Source organism: Trachurus trachurus (genome assembly GCF_905171665.1).
Source record: "Trachurus trachurus genome assembly, chromosome: 15".
NCBI lineage: Eukaryota > Metazoa > Chordata > Actinopteri > Carangiformes > Carangidae > Trachurus > Trachurus trachurus.
The window spans coordinates 28,786,020-28,801,839 of record NC_139906.1 but is presented as its reverse complement, the minus strand read 5'-3'; the positions used below and the strand labels follow the sequence as shown (position 1 = coordinate 28,801,839).

The 15,820-nt window shown below is 41.8% G+C and overlaps 2 protein-coding genes across 2 annotated transcripts in view; both read right to left on the bottom strand.

Moving 5' to 3' along the window:
- LOC310998082 (heterogeneous nuclear ribonucleoprotein L-like) overlaps positions 1–15,820 on the bottom strand; it is a 156,703-nt gene that overhangs the window by 93,142 nt on the left and 47,741 nt on the right. The window lies entirely within an intron of this gene.
- Positions 5,740–14,500, bottom strand: LOC310998032 (rap1 GTPase-GDP dissociation stimulator 1-like; the record flags this gene model as incomplete). The annotated part of the gene is made up of 7 exons (XM_083987916.1): positions 5,740–5,867; positions 7,555–7,683; positions 8,602–8,728; positions 10,043–10,182; positions 11,432–11,557; positions 11,643–11,777; positions 14,248–14,500. The coding sequence occupies 7 exons, from the start codon at positions 14,498–14,500 to the stop codon at positions 5,740–5,742; spliced, it is 1,038 nt and encodes a 345-aa protein (XP_083844042.1).

The following is a 15,820-nucleotide window of genomic DNA, read 5'->3' as shown; positions in this document are numbered from 1 at the left end:
CTGCTTTCGATTCGGACCACGGCGCTGACGTCTCCTGCTGACTTCCTAGTCCGATCACGCGGTCAAACCCAGACGACGGTATTCCCTCAGTACAGCCTGACAGGCATCTGGCCGCAGGCTTTTACAAACTCTGGTTTATTCCCCCTGAAGACCAGACAGAGTCTCTGAAGTTGTTTAGTGATTTCTCATTATTGTTTCCTTTATGCAATTAACTATTCAGTTGTATTTTCTGTAAATTCAATTTTCCCAATTATGAAGCCATTCATAAGGCAAGGCAAGGCAATTTTATTTGTATAGCCCGTTTTTACAAACAGTTTGTCTCAAAGGGCATCATAACAACATCCTCTGCCCTTAGACCCTCACATCCACTGAGGAAAAACTACATACAACATAAAACATTTTGAACACCACGTGTCATTTTCCTTCCACTTCACAATTATGTGATTACAAGATTTTTTACAAATCAAAGACAAAAATTGAACTTTTTGGCCTCCATGCAATGTGTGGCAAAAACCTAACACTGCTTATCAATCTGAATACACCATCCCCACCGTAAAACATGGTGGTGGCAGCATCAGGCTGTGGGGAGGCTTTTCTTCAGCAGGGACGGGGAAGCTGATCAGAGTTGATGGAAGATGGATGGAGCTAAATACAGGGCAATCCTGGAGGAAAAGCTGTTAGAGGCAGACAAAGACTGAGACTGGGACGGACTGGGACAACCACCCTAAACGTCCAGCCAGAGCTACAATGGACTGGTTTACATCAAAGCATATCCAGGCACGTGCACACATAGGGCCCAAAGGGTGCTTGAGCCCCTGCCCTTTTTGCCTCGTATTAAAAAGTGCCCTTTTTTTAAAATGTTTTTTTTTTTTTTTTTTTTTTCAATAAATGCATTCCTGTTGTGCATGAGGATGTAAACAACCGCGCTGTAAAAATGCCTCGGTTATCTACCGTACGCAGTTTCCTTGTAATACACACTGTATTGTGTATGTACGTTGGTGTGTGTTGTCCGCTGCTGCTCCGCTCTGTCCCTCACTGAGGGGCGGGGGGGCTGCCCCGCGGTGCGCGGTGCGCGCTCCCTCACATGCACGCCCAGAGAGAGAGAGAGAGAAGTAGAAGCTGCTGCCTCATCGATAACCCGCACATAGATGAGATGTGACAGTGGAGCGACTTGTGTCGAATCTTGTGAGTTATAAATCCACCAACATCACTTCCTTGTCGGTTCTGACAAGTCGCCGTCCACTTATTCAATGAGCTTAATATGAGTCATATTTCAGAAAAGCGCTCATTTGTGTTTGTTTAGCTGACTGCTTGTTAAGAGTTAAGCCCCACCCCGTCCTCTGTCTAACATCACCTGAATGTAGTGAACAACAACAGCAACAGGAGGAAACACTCACTGCTTGATTTCACTATTTGAATTTGTTTCCAGATATTGAGTTGAGTAATTGTGACTTTGCTGTGGTAAATATTGCTGCTGTTCTGAAATATGCAGTAGCAGTCACAGTAGTCATTTCTTGGTTTTGTGTGTGTAGCCTGTAGGCTTAGCCTACTTCTATTTTGCACTTGCACTCACATGATTTTTTTTTCTGCAAGCCATGTTAATGTGCACCCAATACCATATTAGCCTCAGCCTACCAGTTCAGAAGTCATGACTCTGCAGTCCTGAAGGCGTGCAGGCTTTCTCTACCGACTAAATAGTAACTGTAATTTATTTTAATGTATTTATTTTGATATTAAGGCCTGAAAAAAATTGTACATACTGCCCTTTTCTGATGTTGAGCCCCTGCCCCTCTATAGTCATGTGCACGTCCCTGAGCATATCCATGTGTTAGAAGTCCAGACCTGAATCCTACTGAGAATATATGACAAGACTTGAAAACTGTTGATCACAGACTCTCTCCATCAAATCTGACTGGACTGGAAAAAATTTGCAAAGAAAAATGGGCAAAAACTCTAGTTTGTAGATGTACAAAGCTGGTAGACATAGGCTACCCCAAAAGACTTGGAGTTGTAATTGCAGTGGAAGGTGGTTCAATGTATTCTGAGTACATATGAATGCCACACTTTTCAGATTTTTATTTATAAAAAATCATGAACACCATGTATCATTTTCTTTCCACTTCACAATTGTGCGCCAATTTGCGCTGGTCTATCACTTGAAACCCCAAGTTTGTGGTTGAAACGTGACAAAATGTGGAAAAGTTCAAGGCCTATACTTTTGCAAGACTCTGTATGTTGAGGAGGCAGATGCAGGCAGATGCAGATGCAAAACTCGACATACTGTAACTGTGCATGTAAACGTACTGATTGTTTTTGTAGTTGTTGCTGTAGTCGTAGTAATGGTGGTAGCTAATCAAGCATGTTCTCCTTGTTTCTAACCTGGTTTCACTGCTGAAAAACGCAGCATTCCTGGAGATTTCTTTGTCCTTGGAGGAACCAACATAGTGGATGGTGTTTAAAACTGGTGTGCAGCTAAATGGTGTGTCCCAATTTTCAAAGCGGTTGACAACAGCATTCTTAAATTTATTGTAAGAAAAAAAAAAGCTTTAGAAGTGTACTGATATGTAAATGAAGATTTGAGAGTTAAAGAAACCACACTGAGACACTGTTTGGGGGAAGACATTGCTTTACTTTATTCTGCTCTCTCTAGAACCAAATCCGCCCTCCCTGAAAAATATACAGATTTGTCCACAAATGTTAAATGATATCTAGTTATGTACACAGAATATATGTCAATACAGATATTACATGAAACATTACAGCAAAGCTGTTTCCTCATGTCCACTGACACTGTAAGAACAAACATGCTCTCCCTTCACCTGTGATGACTGAACTATAGACGCACACTGAAGTGCTGAGGGCACAGTTGTACAAGTGTAGCAGAAGAGTTATTGTATATACAAATGGTTAATGGTTGTCGTTTTACATGTTGTGTGTGGCTGCTTCACATTGTGCTTCTATAGGACTCTTGTCAGATGGAAAATAACGAAACAGGAAGTTTCATTTTAGAGTGAAGGTTTCTAGCCGCCCCACCCAATATTTGAACTTACGGTCAGGCTGAAAAGCAGTGTTTGATTGTCTGTTCTGGTTTAAAGTTTCAGGTGTGTTGGACCTTGGACCACAGACGCCTGTTCTGCTGCACCCAACTAGTCGCCATCACCTAAACCATAGATAATACAATGTGCTTGTGAATGTAACAAAACAAACACAAATCACAATCGCATCAAAAAAGAAAAGAAGTGCTGCAGAACTGACACTGTGGCCTGTTGGTGTTTGTAAGAGTCGTCTCACCAGCTCATCACAACAGATCATGACAGGTCACAGTATTTGCAAATAAGAGGAGAGCTAATGCTAAGTGGCTGCAAATTGCTTCTTGCAATCAGAGCTCTTCAGTAATCCTGATTCCTGCATGTGCAGTCAGGTCCTCCAGTAATATAAACACGACCTCAGGTTGTTTATATGTCTCACCTTTAACTGTCACTATTGCACCAAAGCCAAAACCCAATCCAAGAGGATACTGGCTGACATGCAGGATTGTTTTTTCTGCCAGAGATTAAATGTTTCACATGAGAAGATTTTTCACACAGTTCATTGATCCCGGTCAGTGAGGCTGTCAGATTAACACCATCAGTCTGTCCCACTGTCTGATGGCAGGTTTGCCAAATTGAGTGTACAGTACAGTATCCACTAATTTGCACTGGCACCACTGAAACCTTTATGATTAATTTGCTGTGTTCATTTTATGTCAGACTTACTGTAAAAACAGTTTCATATTAAATATATCACTAAGAATCGGACTCAACACAACCAGCAAATTCAATTTTTGGAAATCTCTGATGTACATCAGGCGACTCATCCTTTAAAGGTGCTATATGTAAAGTTTTTTCTGACACACACCCGCAAAGAGCTCTCTCACAATCACAAACCAGTGTAACAAGATGGAGCAGGCTACAGCTAGCTGGTTTACGTGCTAAACAGAAAAGCAATGACAGAAAAAGATGCTAAAGTAGGATTAAAGCAGCATCACTTCCCACTGCTGGAGAGGAGGGAAGGAATGAGGTACTGTATGATGCTGAACCTCCAACATTTTATCTGGACTCTTAAGGAAACAAATGTTAATGCTCCTACAGTAAACAGCAAAAACAAACATATAGCACCTTTAATGTTACAGTTTTGGTCCATTCAATCTCAAAACAATGTAATGGATATGGTGCAAAATTGTCAAATAACTGTTCTTGTACCACCAGTTCTGCATCCACACACAGCAATATCTTGAATTTGTGAATCTCTATCACATTATGCAACATCATAGCACTTCAGCTGTGGACAGAGGCAAAGAGCAGCTTTAGTTAGAGGTATCAATTCAGGATTTTGTTGTTCATTAACTATGTTTAAATGTTGATCTACTGCTGCTTACACAGTAACATGACACAAATATTCATATATAGTAGACATACCCAATATCACGGCAGCCTGCAGGTCTTACAGGAGGAGCTCTGGACTCTTTGATAGACAACATCCATAAAGGTTGAGGGACTACAGCAGGACATGCCATGCAGACTTATTGCTTGTAAACAAGGCTCCATTAATCATTTTTGTTGGGCTCTACTCTTCAGAATGACAGTGGTGAGGTACAGACTGGACAGATGGTGGTTGATGAGTTTACACTGTAGTGAAGACTCTGCTGATGAAACATACCTCGGTCTGTCAGTAGGTTTGGCACCACTGATTTGGAAGGACAGAGAAAACAAGGCCAAAATCACTGAACCTTCGCTTTTATATCAACAAGCTGGAATCAATACAATTTAAAAAATCATTCAAAATGTTTTAAGTCAAACAGTTTTGCTGCACATCCCCAAAACTTTATGTTGTGCCACTTGTCCATTCACTTAAGTTGCAGTCAGATGCTTAGGGCGTGATGACAACTGAATCTCTATCCACTGAAGAATTAAGATTAACTCTGAAGGAAATATATAGAAAGTCTTTTTTTTTTTTTTTTTTTTTTTTTACTTTTAGCTGTCAGTGTCTCTCTTCACATTCAGGTTGTTTTTTCAATAGATCTGAATCTCCTGAGTCCTGACGCTCTTGAACCTCCATCGATTCACTTGCAGCTGAACCTTCTAACAGTTTACAGCCAAAAGAAACTGATGCAAGTTACTCAAGGAACATGTACCACAACTGAAAGTCTGATTTATTTAAAAAAATACTGTTTTCCATAGCCGCCTAACTAATTTGCACTAATACAGTTGACCCTCTATCTGTGAAGTCCATCTGTCCACGCACCCGCCACTTTAGTCCAGAGCAAACCACAGACCAGATGACCAGAGTGGTGCCATGACCGGACCACTGCCTCTCTGACCCTCCTGTCCTCTACTTCCACCACCAACACAACATTAACTTGAGAAATATCACTATCTGATGTGACTGAATGAAGCTGCTCTGTCTCAGCCAACACTCACAACAAACATTGCTCCTCACATCCTTCTGTTCAGGGGTTTAAGATGCTGGAAACCTGACAGGATGCTGTCAGCTTGCAGCCTGTCGGGGGCACAGAGCGTTAGTCATGTGTGTATATAATTAGTAATTATTGCCACAAAAACAGGGGATATTTTAAGGAGAAAATTCAGTATTTAGCTATATCTGTGCAGGAAGATCATTTGAATTAAAGCATGTCATTGAATAAGCTGGAGAAATCCGTACGGCAGATGAGATCCTGTGCTGCTGCTGCGGTGTGCTGGTTTAGCTGGTGTCACTGAGGGTGGTCAGTATGGAGCTGGCCTGAGAGGCAAGTTTACTGCTGCTATGGTCTGTCAGTTTACTGAGGCTCTCCTTCATGTTCACAGAGTTCAACTCCTCCTTCATCGCACCTGCAGCACACAAGGATGAGAAACGAGAAGATGACGAGTGAGAGATGGTGGTGACCAGCTGCAGAGGTCAAACAGTTAAGACACACTTTATCTCAAGTGTTGTGTTGTGTACATGTTTGGATGGTGTATCTAATGCACAACTTTAAAGGGACATTGTGTAACTTCTCCTGGTATCTATTCAGGAAAATCGATTATTTCGTTCAAAAGTCTGTTTTTCATTAATCAGTAATCCCCCCCATCAACAAACTGAAGTGTTCCGGTAAGCTCTGAATTTGCCATTACATCTGCATTCACCTGCAGTCGGGCAGACGGCCAGTGGGTCAGGTGAAAAATACGACATTGCCATGACAACATATTGTCACATATTGTTTTGCCTCGTGCTGACGGACCACTTGAGGCTTGTTTATGTGTTATGTGCAGCGGCTGTCGTCCGTCTGCCGTCTGCCCAATTTCACGTGAATGCAGCATGAAAAATACGATTGAGTTGCTTGCGATCTACAACCGCAACGCTATAGGGAGGAATTCCTACACAATGTACCTTTAAAGTGAGAACAGCATGCATTACTTCAACACTCTCAAAACAGTGTTAGTAGCACATAGATCCACAGAAGCTAATGCTAATATGAGAGCTGACTGCAGAGTCCTTAATGTCTCCTAATGACTTAATGACTTCAGCAAGCACTTTATTAGAAACTCCACATCAACACTCCCTGTGCTCTAATACAGACTCAAGTCTTTACAGATCCACCAGATGTTGAAACTTTTCCTCTGAGACTGTGATGACTGCATCACATCATCTCTTCTGACTCATCAACTGCACATTCAAGCTGCTGACTCAGGGAGAGCCGTCAACTGTCAACATCTCCACAGTGACTGACTCACAGTTTCAGTGATAATAACTGGCTTAATCTACAAAAAGGCCAGTCATGGAATGTTTTTAATTAGGACACTGGAGGTGTTTAGGGGCAGGTCTGACACTGTATGTCAGCCTGGTTGACAGCATCCTCGTTATTACAGTAATATCACTGTCTGGTATGGCCACCTGACGTTAGCAAATAAAAACTAACTAAATAGGATCGTCGAGGTGGCAGGGAAGTTAGTTGGCTGCAAACAAAAGCCACTAGACTTCTTTCTTTCTTTCTTTCTTTCTTTTTCTTTCTTTCTTTCTTTTTCTTTCTTTCTTTCTTTCTTTCTTTCTTTCTTTCTTTCTTTCTTTCACTTGTGTCAAGAAATGGGCAAAGTTAGGGGCGGTGGTAAAGGGACCAACACTGTTAGGCAGGTGGTCATGATGTTATGCCTGATGGGTGGACACTGGGGAGGCCACTGAAGTTTACTGGACTCAGTGTCATGTTCACATGTGCACTTATTGGAACCATGGTCTCTGCTGTGCTTGTCCATCCACCTGGACATCCTGTTATCTCCACTGAGGAGTTGATGTTTTCACCACTGTCTGGTTGTTGCTTCACTTTATGCAAAAAAAAGGACTTGAATTTACCAAATGAGAACTGATTAAATTCAGATGCTGCACAGTTAAAGGGTCAAGTCCAGATCTGGTTTTTCTCTCACTTCCACCGAACATCTTGAAATATACAATGGATTGGACGTGTGTGTGTGTGTGTGTGTGTGTGTGTGTGTGTGTGTGTGTGTGTGTGTGTGTGTGTGTGTGTGTGAGTGAAATCAAACATACTGGAGTTGGCCAGACTGCAGATGAGACCTAAAGCACTGAACTTGACTTCCACCGCCCCCACAGGATCCTCCAACATCTTCTTTAGCATGGGCAGCAGCTCCGCCTCCCCAAATGGATCCTTCATCGACTCTGCAGTCACCGAACCCACACACACACACACACACACAAACACACACACACACACACACACACACACACACACACACACACACACACACACATCTCAGCAATTAAATGCACATATATTACTCACACAAGTTTGTCTTTCTTCTCCTTCAAACAGCTTCCAAACTTGTCTGACCTTTTCTTTTGATAAAACATTTATCTACTGTACAGCAGCTTGTTCTCATGAACCACCTCAGCTGCTGTAGGATACAGATCAACAGAGAATGATGCTCTGTGTAAAGCATGTCGAGTTACATAAGTGAGTGAACAGCATGATGATGTGAGAGATCAAAGATGATAAGATGCATATTATGAAGTCAGGAACAATGCAGCCATGTGTGTTATAACATATGAACAGTGTCACAGAGAAAAGGTCACAGAAAATCCTGTATGACAGTGTGATGCCGGAGGAACCATGAACATCCATGAGTGTAAAGAGCAGAGAGCAGCATCAGACAGCAGGGTCTGAACTATGGAGGTGACTGAGGGAACCTGATACAGACCAGGCTGCACACACTCAGCTCTTTCTCTGGCTGATAAATCTATAACACAGTAGTCACATTTAGGCCTTTGCTAGAAATGAATCAGCTGTAGTCTCAAACTAACCCTCCTCCATTAACAGTTTCCACTCTGCAGCCGTCATGTTATTTTTTGAGCATAATGTATTTTTTATACATTAGCATATTAGCATTGCACATTTGTCCATTAGTAACACTTGAAAAAGCATCCCTTTTAAAGTGCATTCTGAACAAGTGAAAAATCTGCAATTAATTTGCAATAAATCATGATTAACTATGGATGCTCAAATGATTAATTGCAATTAGATAATGTTATTAACTGACAGCCCTTTGGCTTTGTATAAAACATGTGAAATTGCTTTACCGAGGTCGATGGCAGATGCTATTGCCAGAGCCACTAGGGCTTCGTTCTGCATGATGACGTGTTCACTTGTTGCCATGGAGATAAGGTGCCGAACCCCATCTGCTTTAGCCACAGCGCAAACAACTTCCTGTCAGAGAGATGAAATCAGCCTATTACAGAGCGTCAGTAGTCAGTGTTTATATACACACTGACTGTCCCCCCAAAAAAGTCACACACTTTAATTATTTTGTTGGACTGCCTTTAGCTTTGATTACAGCATGCATTCACTGCAGCATTGATTCAATAAGCCTCTGCAATGTCACAACATTTATTTCCATCCAAAGTTGCACTCATTTTTCAAAGATTCTCAATGGGGTTAAGATATGAACTATGTGGTCACATTGGACCACATTTCTTCCCTGCAGATGATGTTTCCCCACTCTCCTTCCAGTTGTTAATAATGCGTTGGACGGTTCCAATTCCATTAGTCTCAGCAGTCTCTGTTTTATTCGCTTGATGCCAATAATTTGACCCTTCTGAAACAGATTAACATTTTTTCCACGACCACAGGATGTGTCTTCCAACATGGTTGTTTAAAGGGATAGTTCAACATTTTGGTAAATTGGTCCATTGCCATAATCTCTATAGTCTTAGGTTTGTTACCTTTAATTGTCAGTGCAAGCTATTTTTAGAACGGCGGAGCAGAGCTGCTCAGAGCTACGCTACAAAGGCTAATGGGATTTCTTGGTTTCTCTCATCAAACTCATCAAATACACAATCCAACAACTCCAAAACGCTCTGGTGGACAAGTTGTGACCTGCACATTCACCACGCTATGAGATAATAACAGAATATTACCAGACAGAGTTGTTTTAGAGGTAAATACAGAGACTGCTTGATGAAAAACTGCCCTTGACGGGAACGTGAATTTTTTGCATGAATTTACCTCTAAAACAACTCCATCTCATAACGTTCTGTTATTATCTCATAGCGTGGTGAATGTGCAGGTCAGAACTTGTCCACCAGAGCGTTTTGGAGTTGTTGGATTGTGTATTTGACGAGTTTGATGAGGGAAACCAAGAAATCCCATGAGCCTCCGTAGCGTAGCTCTGAGCAGCTCACGGCTCTGCTCCACCGCTCTAAAAATAGCTTGCACCGACAATCAAAGGTAACGAACCTACTCCTAAAACTATAGGGATTATGGCAATGGGCCAATTTACCAAAATGTTGAACTATCCCTTTAAGAAATGAGACTGCATCGGTTAGGGTTAAATAGTTGTTGCCAGCTGAAACACAATCATCCATGCAGTAATTATACAATGGGAGGCTCTTACCTATTAGCTTAGTTAAATCCAAGTGATGACTGATATGTGTGTGTGTGTATTACAGTCACACAGACTAATTACCAAGATGTTTCAACTCAAATCTGAGTTGAAACTTCATGAAAACTCCCTGAGCTCACCGGGCTGCGGCTGTGTCTGATGAAGGCGGCCAGCAGGCGGCTGGCTTCTCCTCGGACCCCGGCGTGGTCTTTGGCCTCGCACCACTCCATGACTCGAGCCAGCAGCACAGCATCTTTCCCCAGCACCAGGGCTGCCTCCTCTGACATCACACAGCACCGCAGAACAGAGGGGGAAACCATCAACAGAGAGAACAATCAGAAACAAAGCAGGAGATCTGACCACATGGCTGCCACTGAGATGTTCAGGTGAAGTCTGAGCTCAAAGTAACTCTCTCAAAGCTCCAACACACTGGACATCATCACAACGATAATATCAGAGAGAGGTGCAAACTGTGGATGGTGGCCAGAGGACAGACGTGATCATCAAACATATTTATCTGACTGGGAGCTCAGCAGACTAGACTGGATCAAATCAGGTTCAGTGAAGCTGTGTAACTGCTGCACTGATGAGTGTGAAACTGAGAGATTAATCTGACTGCACTGCAGATACTTATTGGCTAATGACAATGTTTCAAGTAACCTTCGTCTTGTGTTAGCTTTTTACTGCCATCTATGGTGTTTCGGGTCAGTTTTGACCCGTATTTTAAATCAGCTGTAAAATACACTTTTTTTTTTCATCCAATTTGTTTTTCTTCTCTTGGTTACATTGTTAGGCTTCCTTATCCATGAAAATATTGGTTTTAATATTTTGGGGTGTGGGCCCCTGGGCCTTCTTTTGTCAGTGTGACCCTTGGCTTCAATTGAACCTTCCTCTTGTAGCTTTCTGCTACTATCTATGCGGTGTTCGGGTTAGTTTTGACCCGAGTCTTCAATCAGCTGTAAAACACACTAAAAATAATTATTTATCATCCCATTTGTTTCTCACCTCTTGGTTATGTTGTTAGGCTTCCTTATCCATGAAGAGGTTTGTTTTGCACTTATGATTTCAGTTTTAACTGTAATTATTGTTCTTATCTTTTATAACCGGGTCAAAATTGACCCAAACACCACAAATGTAACAATTTTCACCAGAGCATTTTAGAACTTTGTGAAAAAAAAATTGATAATAAAAATGTTTTATTTTATTTAAATAGAGGTTCCTGACAAAGTCAAAAAGTCTTGATTCTATAAACAAATTTATGTGGTACTTCTATGCATTTAAAACTTGAAAACGGGTCACTGGTGACCCGAACACCAGAGGAAGGGTAATTACAATATGTAAGTGGTATTTATTGTCCAGTGAAAAATGTGTGATTGAAAAAAAGACAAGAAAAGAAAAGAGACACTTCTGCCAAACTCAACCTTTATCAATGTATCCTTCTTCCACCTCTGTCTCCATGCACAAACTTTTAAAAACATGAATGATATTTGAATCATGCATAAATGTCTCACACTAACAGTCCAGCTCACCTTGTCCGTCCACCATCATGCGCAGTGTCCCCAGCAGCTTGAACTGAACCGGTGGCATGTCAGAGCGCAGCAGGGTCTTTATCCTCTCAGTCACCCCGTCCTCCAGCATCCGCACTTTGTTAGTGGCTGTAACACACAGATGTCGTACTGATGCATGCGTCGCTTCAGAGTCTCAGTGTTAAAGGTTGTGTGTTTTGCGTGTATTCGGTACCTGGAATAGCCAGGTTCCTCAGCGCGCTCAGTCCAGCGTGTTGGACGGACACGTCTCCTTCGTCCACATGCTGCTCCAGCAGAGTCAGGATGTGAGGAACCACCCCGAGGTCCAGCATCTTCACACAGTTACTGTCTGACAGAGACACAGCAGGCCAACAAACACACTTTCAAAACCTGACAAACAGTAGACAACAATCGACAAACACGGAAACCCAACCCACACAAACTCCACTGTTGTTGCAGCAGTTCTCCTGGTGGCCACTAGGTGCTGTTATCAAACTGCTGGGGAATCTTTTGTCCAGTGCAGGTGAGTTGACTTGAGTTTAACACTCATTAAATGAAGACTTTTCAATATGTACGGTAAGAACAAAAGTCCCGTAGCTTAATGTATAGATGGATACTTAGGATCAGACATGAGTATTTACACATTACTAAACAATGAAATTAAAGGGATAGTTCACCCAAAATTCAAATTTCATTCACTCATTATCTACTCACCCTCATGTCGACTAAGAGCTGTGAGAATTTTCAGAGTCCTCCGTTCCTTCTCTGAGTTACGGGGGGGGGGGGGGTCCGCGCAGCAGTATTTGTCCATATAATGGTTGTCAATGGATACCAACTTTCTTCGTCCAAAAAGACACACCAAAAAACATCCAAATACCTCCATACTGCTCGTCTGTAATGTCCCTCTTGTATTGAATCCCCAACATGAGAAATTGTTCTGAAAAAAATTAAATAAGTCTATATTTTAAACTTGTTTGTAGCTCCCAGTGTCTCGGTTCACTGCTCTTCCTGTGTCAGTGCAAATCTCACGTGATTTGCATTGACCGGCGGAACAATTTCTCATGTCGGGGCTTCAATACAAGAGGGACATTACAGACGAGCAGTATGGAGGTATTTGGATGTTTTTTGGTGTGTCTTTTTGGACCAAGAAAGTTGGTATCCATTGACAACCCCCCCCCCCTGTAACTCAGAGAAGGGACGGAGGACTCTGAAAATTCTCACAGCCCTTAGTCAACATGAGGGTGAGTAGATAATGAGTGAAATTTGAATTTTGGGTGAACTATCCCTTTAACTCAGTCAACTGATGAAAACAAAAAACTGTCAAGTGTGTCTTCTGATGGTATTGAGGCTAAATAAACAGGATATTAAATCTTAAACCTGGAACCGATTTTTACCACTTGTTTTCAGCAAAACATAAACCGTTCATTATACATGAACATTGTGAGAGCCATTATTGCGTTCATGTTAACTTGTGTTTAGTTTTTATATTGGTGAATGTTTATTTTCTACGAGCTTCCTAAGAGGCAGGAAGGGAGGCAATGCACAGAGGGCATGAGGACTATTAGGATCTGGTAGGCAAGCAGTGCCAGGTGTTGCTGATCTGGAAGCACACAGGTTTTTGACCATTCCTTGGCTGCCATGTTTAAGAAAAGGTAGTTTTAGTAGTGTTGCTAGTAGTGAGACCGTTTTTTTTCGGTTATCCCTGGGAAATGGTCAGTGAATTTAATACTGGGAAGGAAAATAGAAAAGCTTCTTTTTTTTGGTGGGGTATTTCCTAATTACTGTGCCTTTCTACTAACCTAAACTAATAATACGCTCAATTAAATGTGTGAAATGTATAATTTTCTTGTTCAGATGGCCTACATTCGGTCAGCCATGCACAAAGACGGATACTGTATGCCCAAGAATCATTCAGGCATATCGAATGGTTCAGTCTTACGTTCAGTCTTGGATTGAATGTTCCAAAATACACAATAAATAGTTATAATGAAAAAAAATCATAAGGCTGATTTGTACTTGTTATGAAAGTAGTGTAAAGTTATTAGTATGCTACTTTATAAGAGTGAGTTTGGAGTAATGTTAGGCTGTTACCGTGTGACGGCTGTTGAGATGCTCTGATGAGCTGAACTTTATTACTGTTTCTAAATGTTGTGGTTTGATTCATGTGGAGAGAAGTGTGTGACACACTTGTCTTTCCTACAAAGAAAAAAAAATGTATGTGATAAAAATAGTCGTTCTGTTGTATTTCTTGGCAAATTTGCCTATTGCCATAATCCTATGTTCATTACCTTTAATTGTCATTGCAAGCTGTTTTGAGATCGGCGGGGCAGAGACTCGAGCTGCTCAGCTCACGCAACGGAGGCTCATGGTATTTCTACGTTTCCCTCATCAAACTAAATACACAATACACAGCTTGAACCAACTATTAAAGGGAATGAACCCACTCCTAAGACTATAGGGATTATGGCAATAGGCGAATTTGCCAAAATGTTTAAATATCCCTTTAATAGATAAGCACGCAGCAGCCTTAAAGCAGGATTAAAATGTATCCCCTGTTTTTTGGGGGGATTTCCAGAGATTCCCAGGAGGAGGGCTCTTTTGTCTCAGGAAATGAAAAGAGGCAAAATGGGTCAGCCACCGTGATTGATTCTCTTTTGGGGGGTTTAGAAAGAGGAGGTGTCACTACAAACATACAGGTATCATCAACTGTCTGAAATGAGGAATGTGTTGGCAGACAGTCATCTTGTTACAGTTCCCAGCTCAGTGTTTGGTCTCCACCAGCTCCGAACTCTCTTTACAGTCCGTGACAAATATCTCACCGTTCCTGGCGAAGTTGGCGATGGCCAAGGCCCCGGAGAGCTGCAGCTGAGTGTTGGAGCTCTGCAGCCAGGACAGGACGTCCTGATACACTAGGCCCGACCCCTCACCAAAACACTTCTGCATGGACTCATCTGGCAGGGACACAGTGATAATGTATGGCAGGTGATGTGAGCAAATAAGTAACAAAACAATAGTGAGATTCCTGCTTTCAGACACAGAGGCATAATGGGCTGTTCTCTGCCTGTGACACATCCAGAAAGGTCACAGTGGAAATAAATGGGGCAGAAAACAGTGATAATACTGTAAACAAGCTGCCTGACTGGTTTGTTATATCACGTCCAGCTCACGCCCTCTGCACTTTCCTATCTCTGTCCCCTCTCCTGTCTCTTTTTTATGGTCCATTCAGACAAAGTGCATGGACACAGTGGATTATACAATGATCTTTCAGATTACATTTGTCACATCACACACTGCATGTTGATTGTGGAGAGGTGAATGAGTTGAAAAACATTAAAGAAGACATATTATGCCCATTTTCTACAAATTAAAAGGTGTCTTAAAGACATGTCTGTGACATGCTTCGGTCCTAATACGTCAAGGATCAAACATCACAGCTCTTTTCATCCTCTCTAAACAGCCCAAGCCACTGCTTGCCCTGCCCCACCCCCTCCACCGGTACAGCTACTCAAGGGGATCAATTGAACTACGTGTAGACATAACTCACAGACGGTCATATTGCATTGGTCGACTTGCTCTGACTCTGGCTGTAGATGGGTGATGCAGTCATCTGCACTAAAAAACTGTTCTTAACTCTGATATTTTGTCCATATAGCTATTACTTTAAAGCAGAAGTAAGCGATCCGGTGGTTTTGGCTAACTTCCTGTCAGCAGATGGAGTTAGCAGTCCCCGTCCTCGTCCCTACGTCACCACATTCACGCGCATCCCTTGGCTGCACACACAGAGAGGACCGCCCCTTTATGCCGTTCTCTCTCCTCATTGGATAAAGGTTGTAGGATACAAGGAAAGTTTTCTCCTCGGCTTACAGCAGAGCAGAGTGACTGACAGACCCGTGTTTCAGACCAAACACTAGAAGTGATTGCTGTCGGAAGATAGAACTATTTAAGACTTATATTAACGCAAACATTCCGCTTACTTCTGCTTTAACTATTTGCATAATGGAACTATAGTGTTACTTTCATAGAAAAGTACATGATTAAAATTATTTTTGATTATTTGTGAAAAAAGGACAATAGCCTATAAGTTTGGGATAGGTGCTTCTTGCTAGTACCTGTAAGCCTTCAAGACTTCAATAAACAGTCTTTGCTTTGATCTCAATATCTAATGATATTATTTAAATTTATACAAACTTTTATTTTAATGACTTATAGACAAAATAAATGCAGTTTCCTGCCTTAAAGGTGGAGGAAACACAATCAAAGGCTAGAATAGGTTTTATAAATGGTTAGCATGAAAAGAAAATACAGTCAAGTATGCAGGATCAAAACAGCATTTAAAAACACAGCGATACTGTGTCATTGGGCAGCAGCGCTGGGTGAGTTATCTAGTCTTCT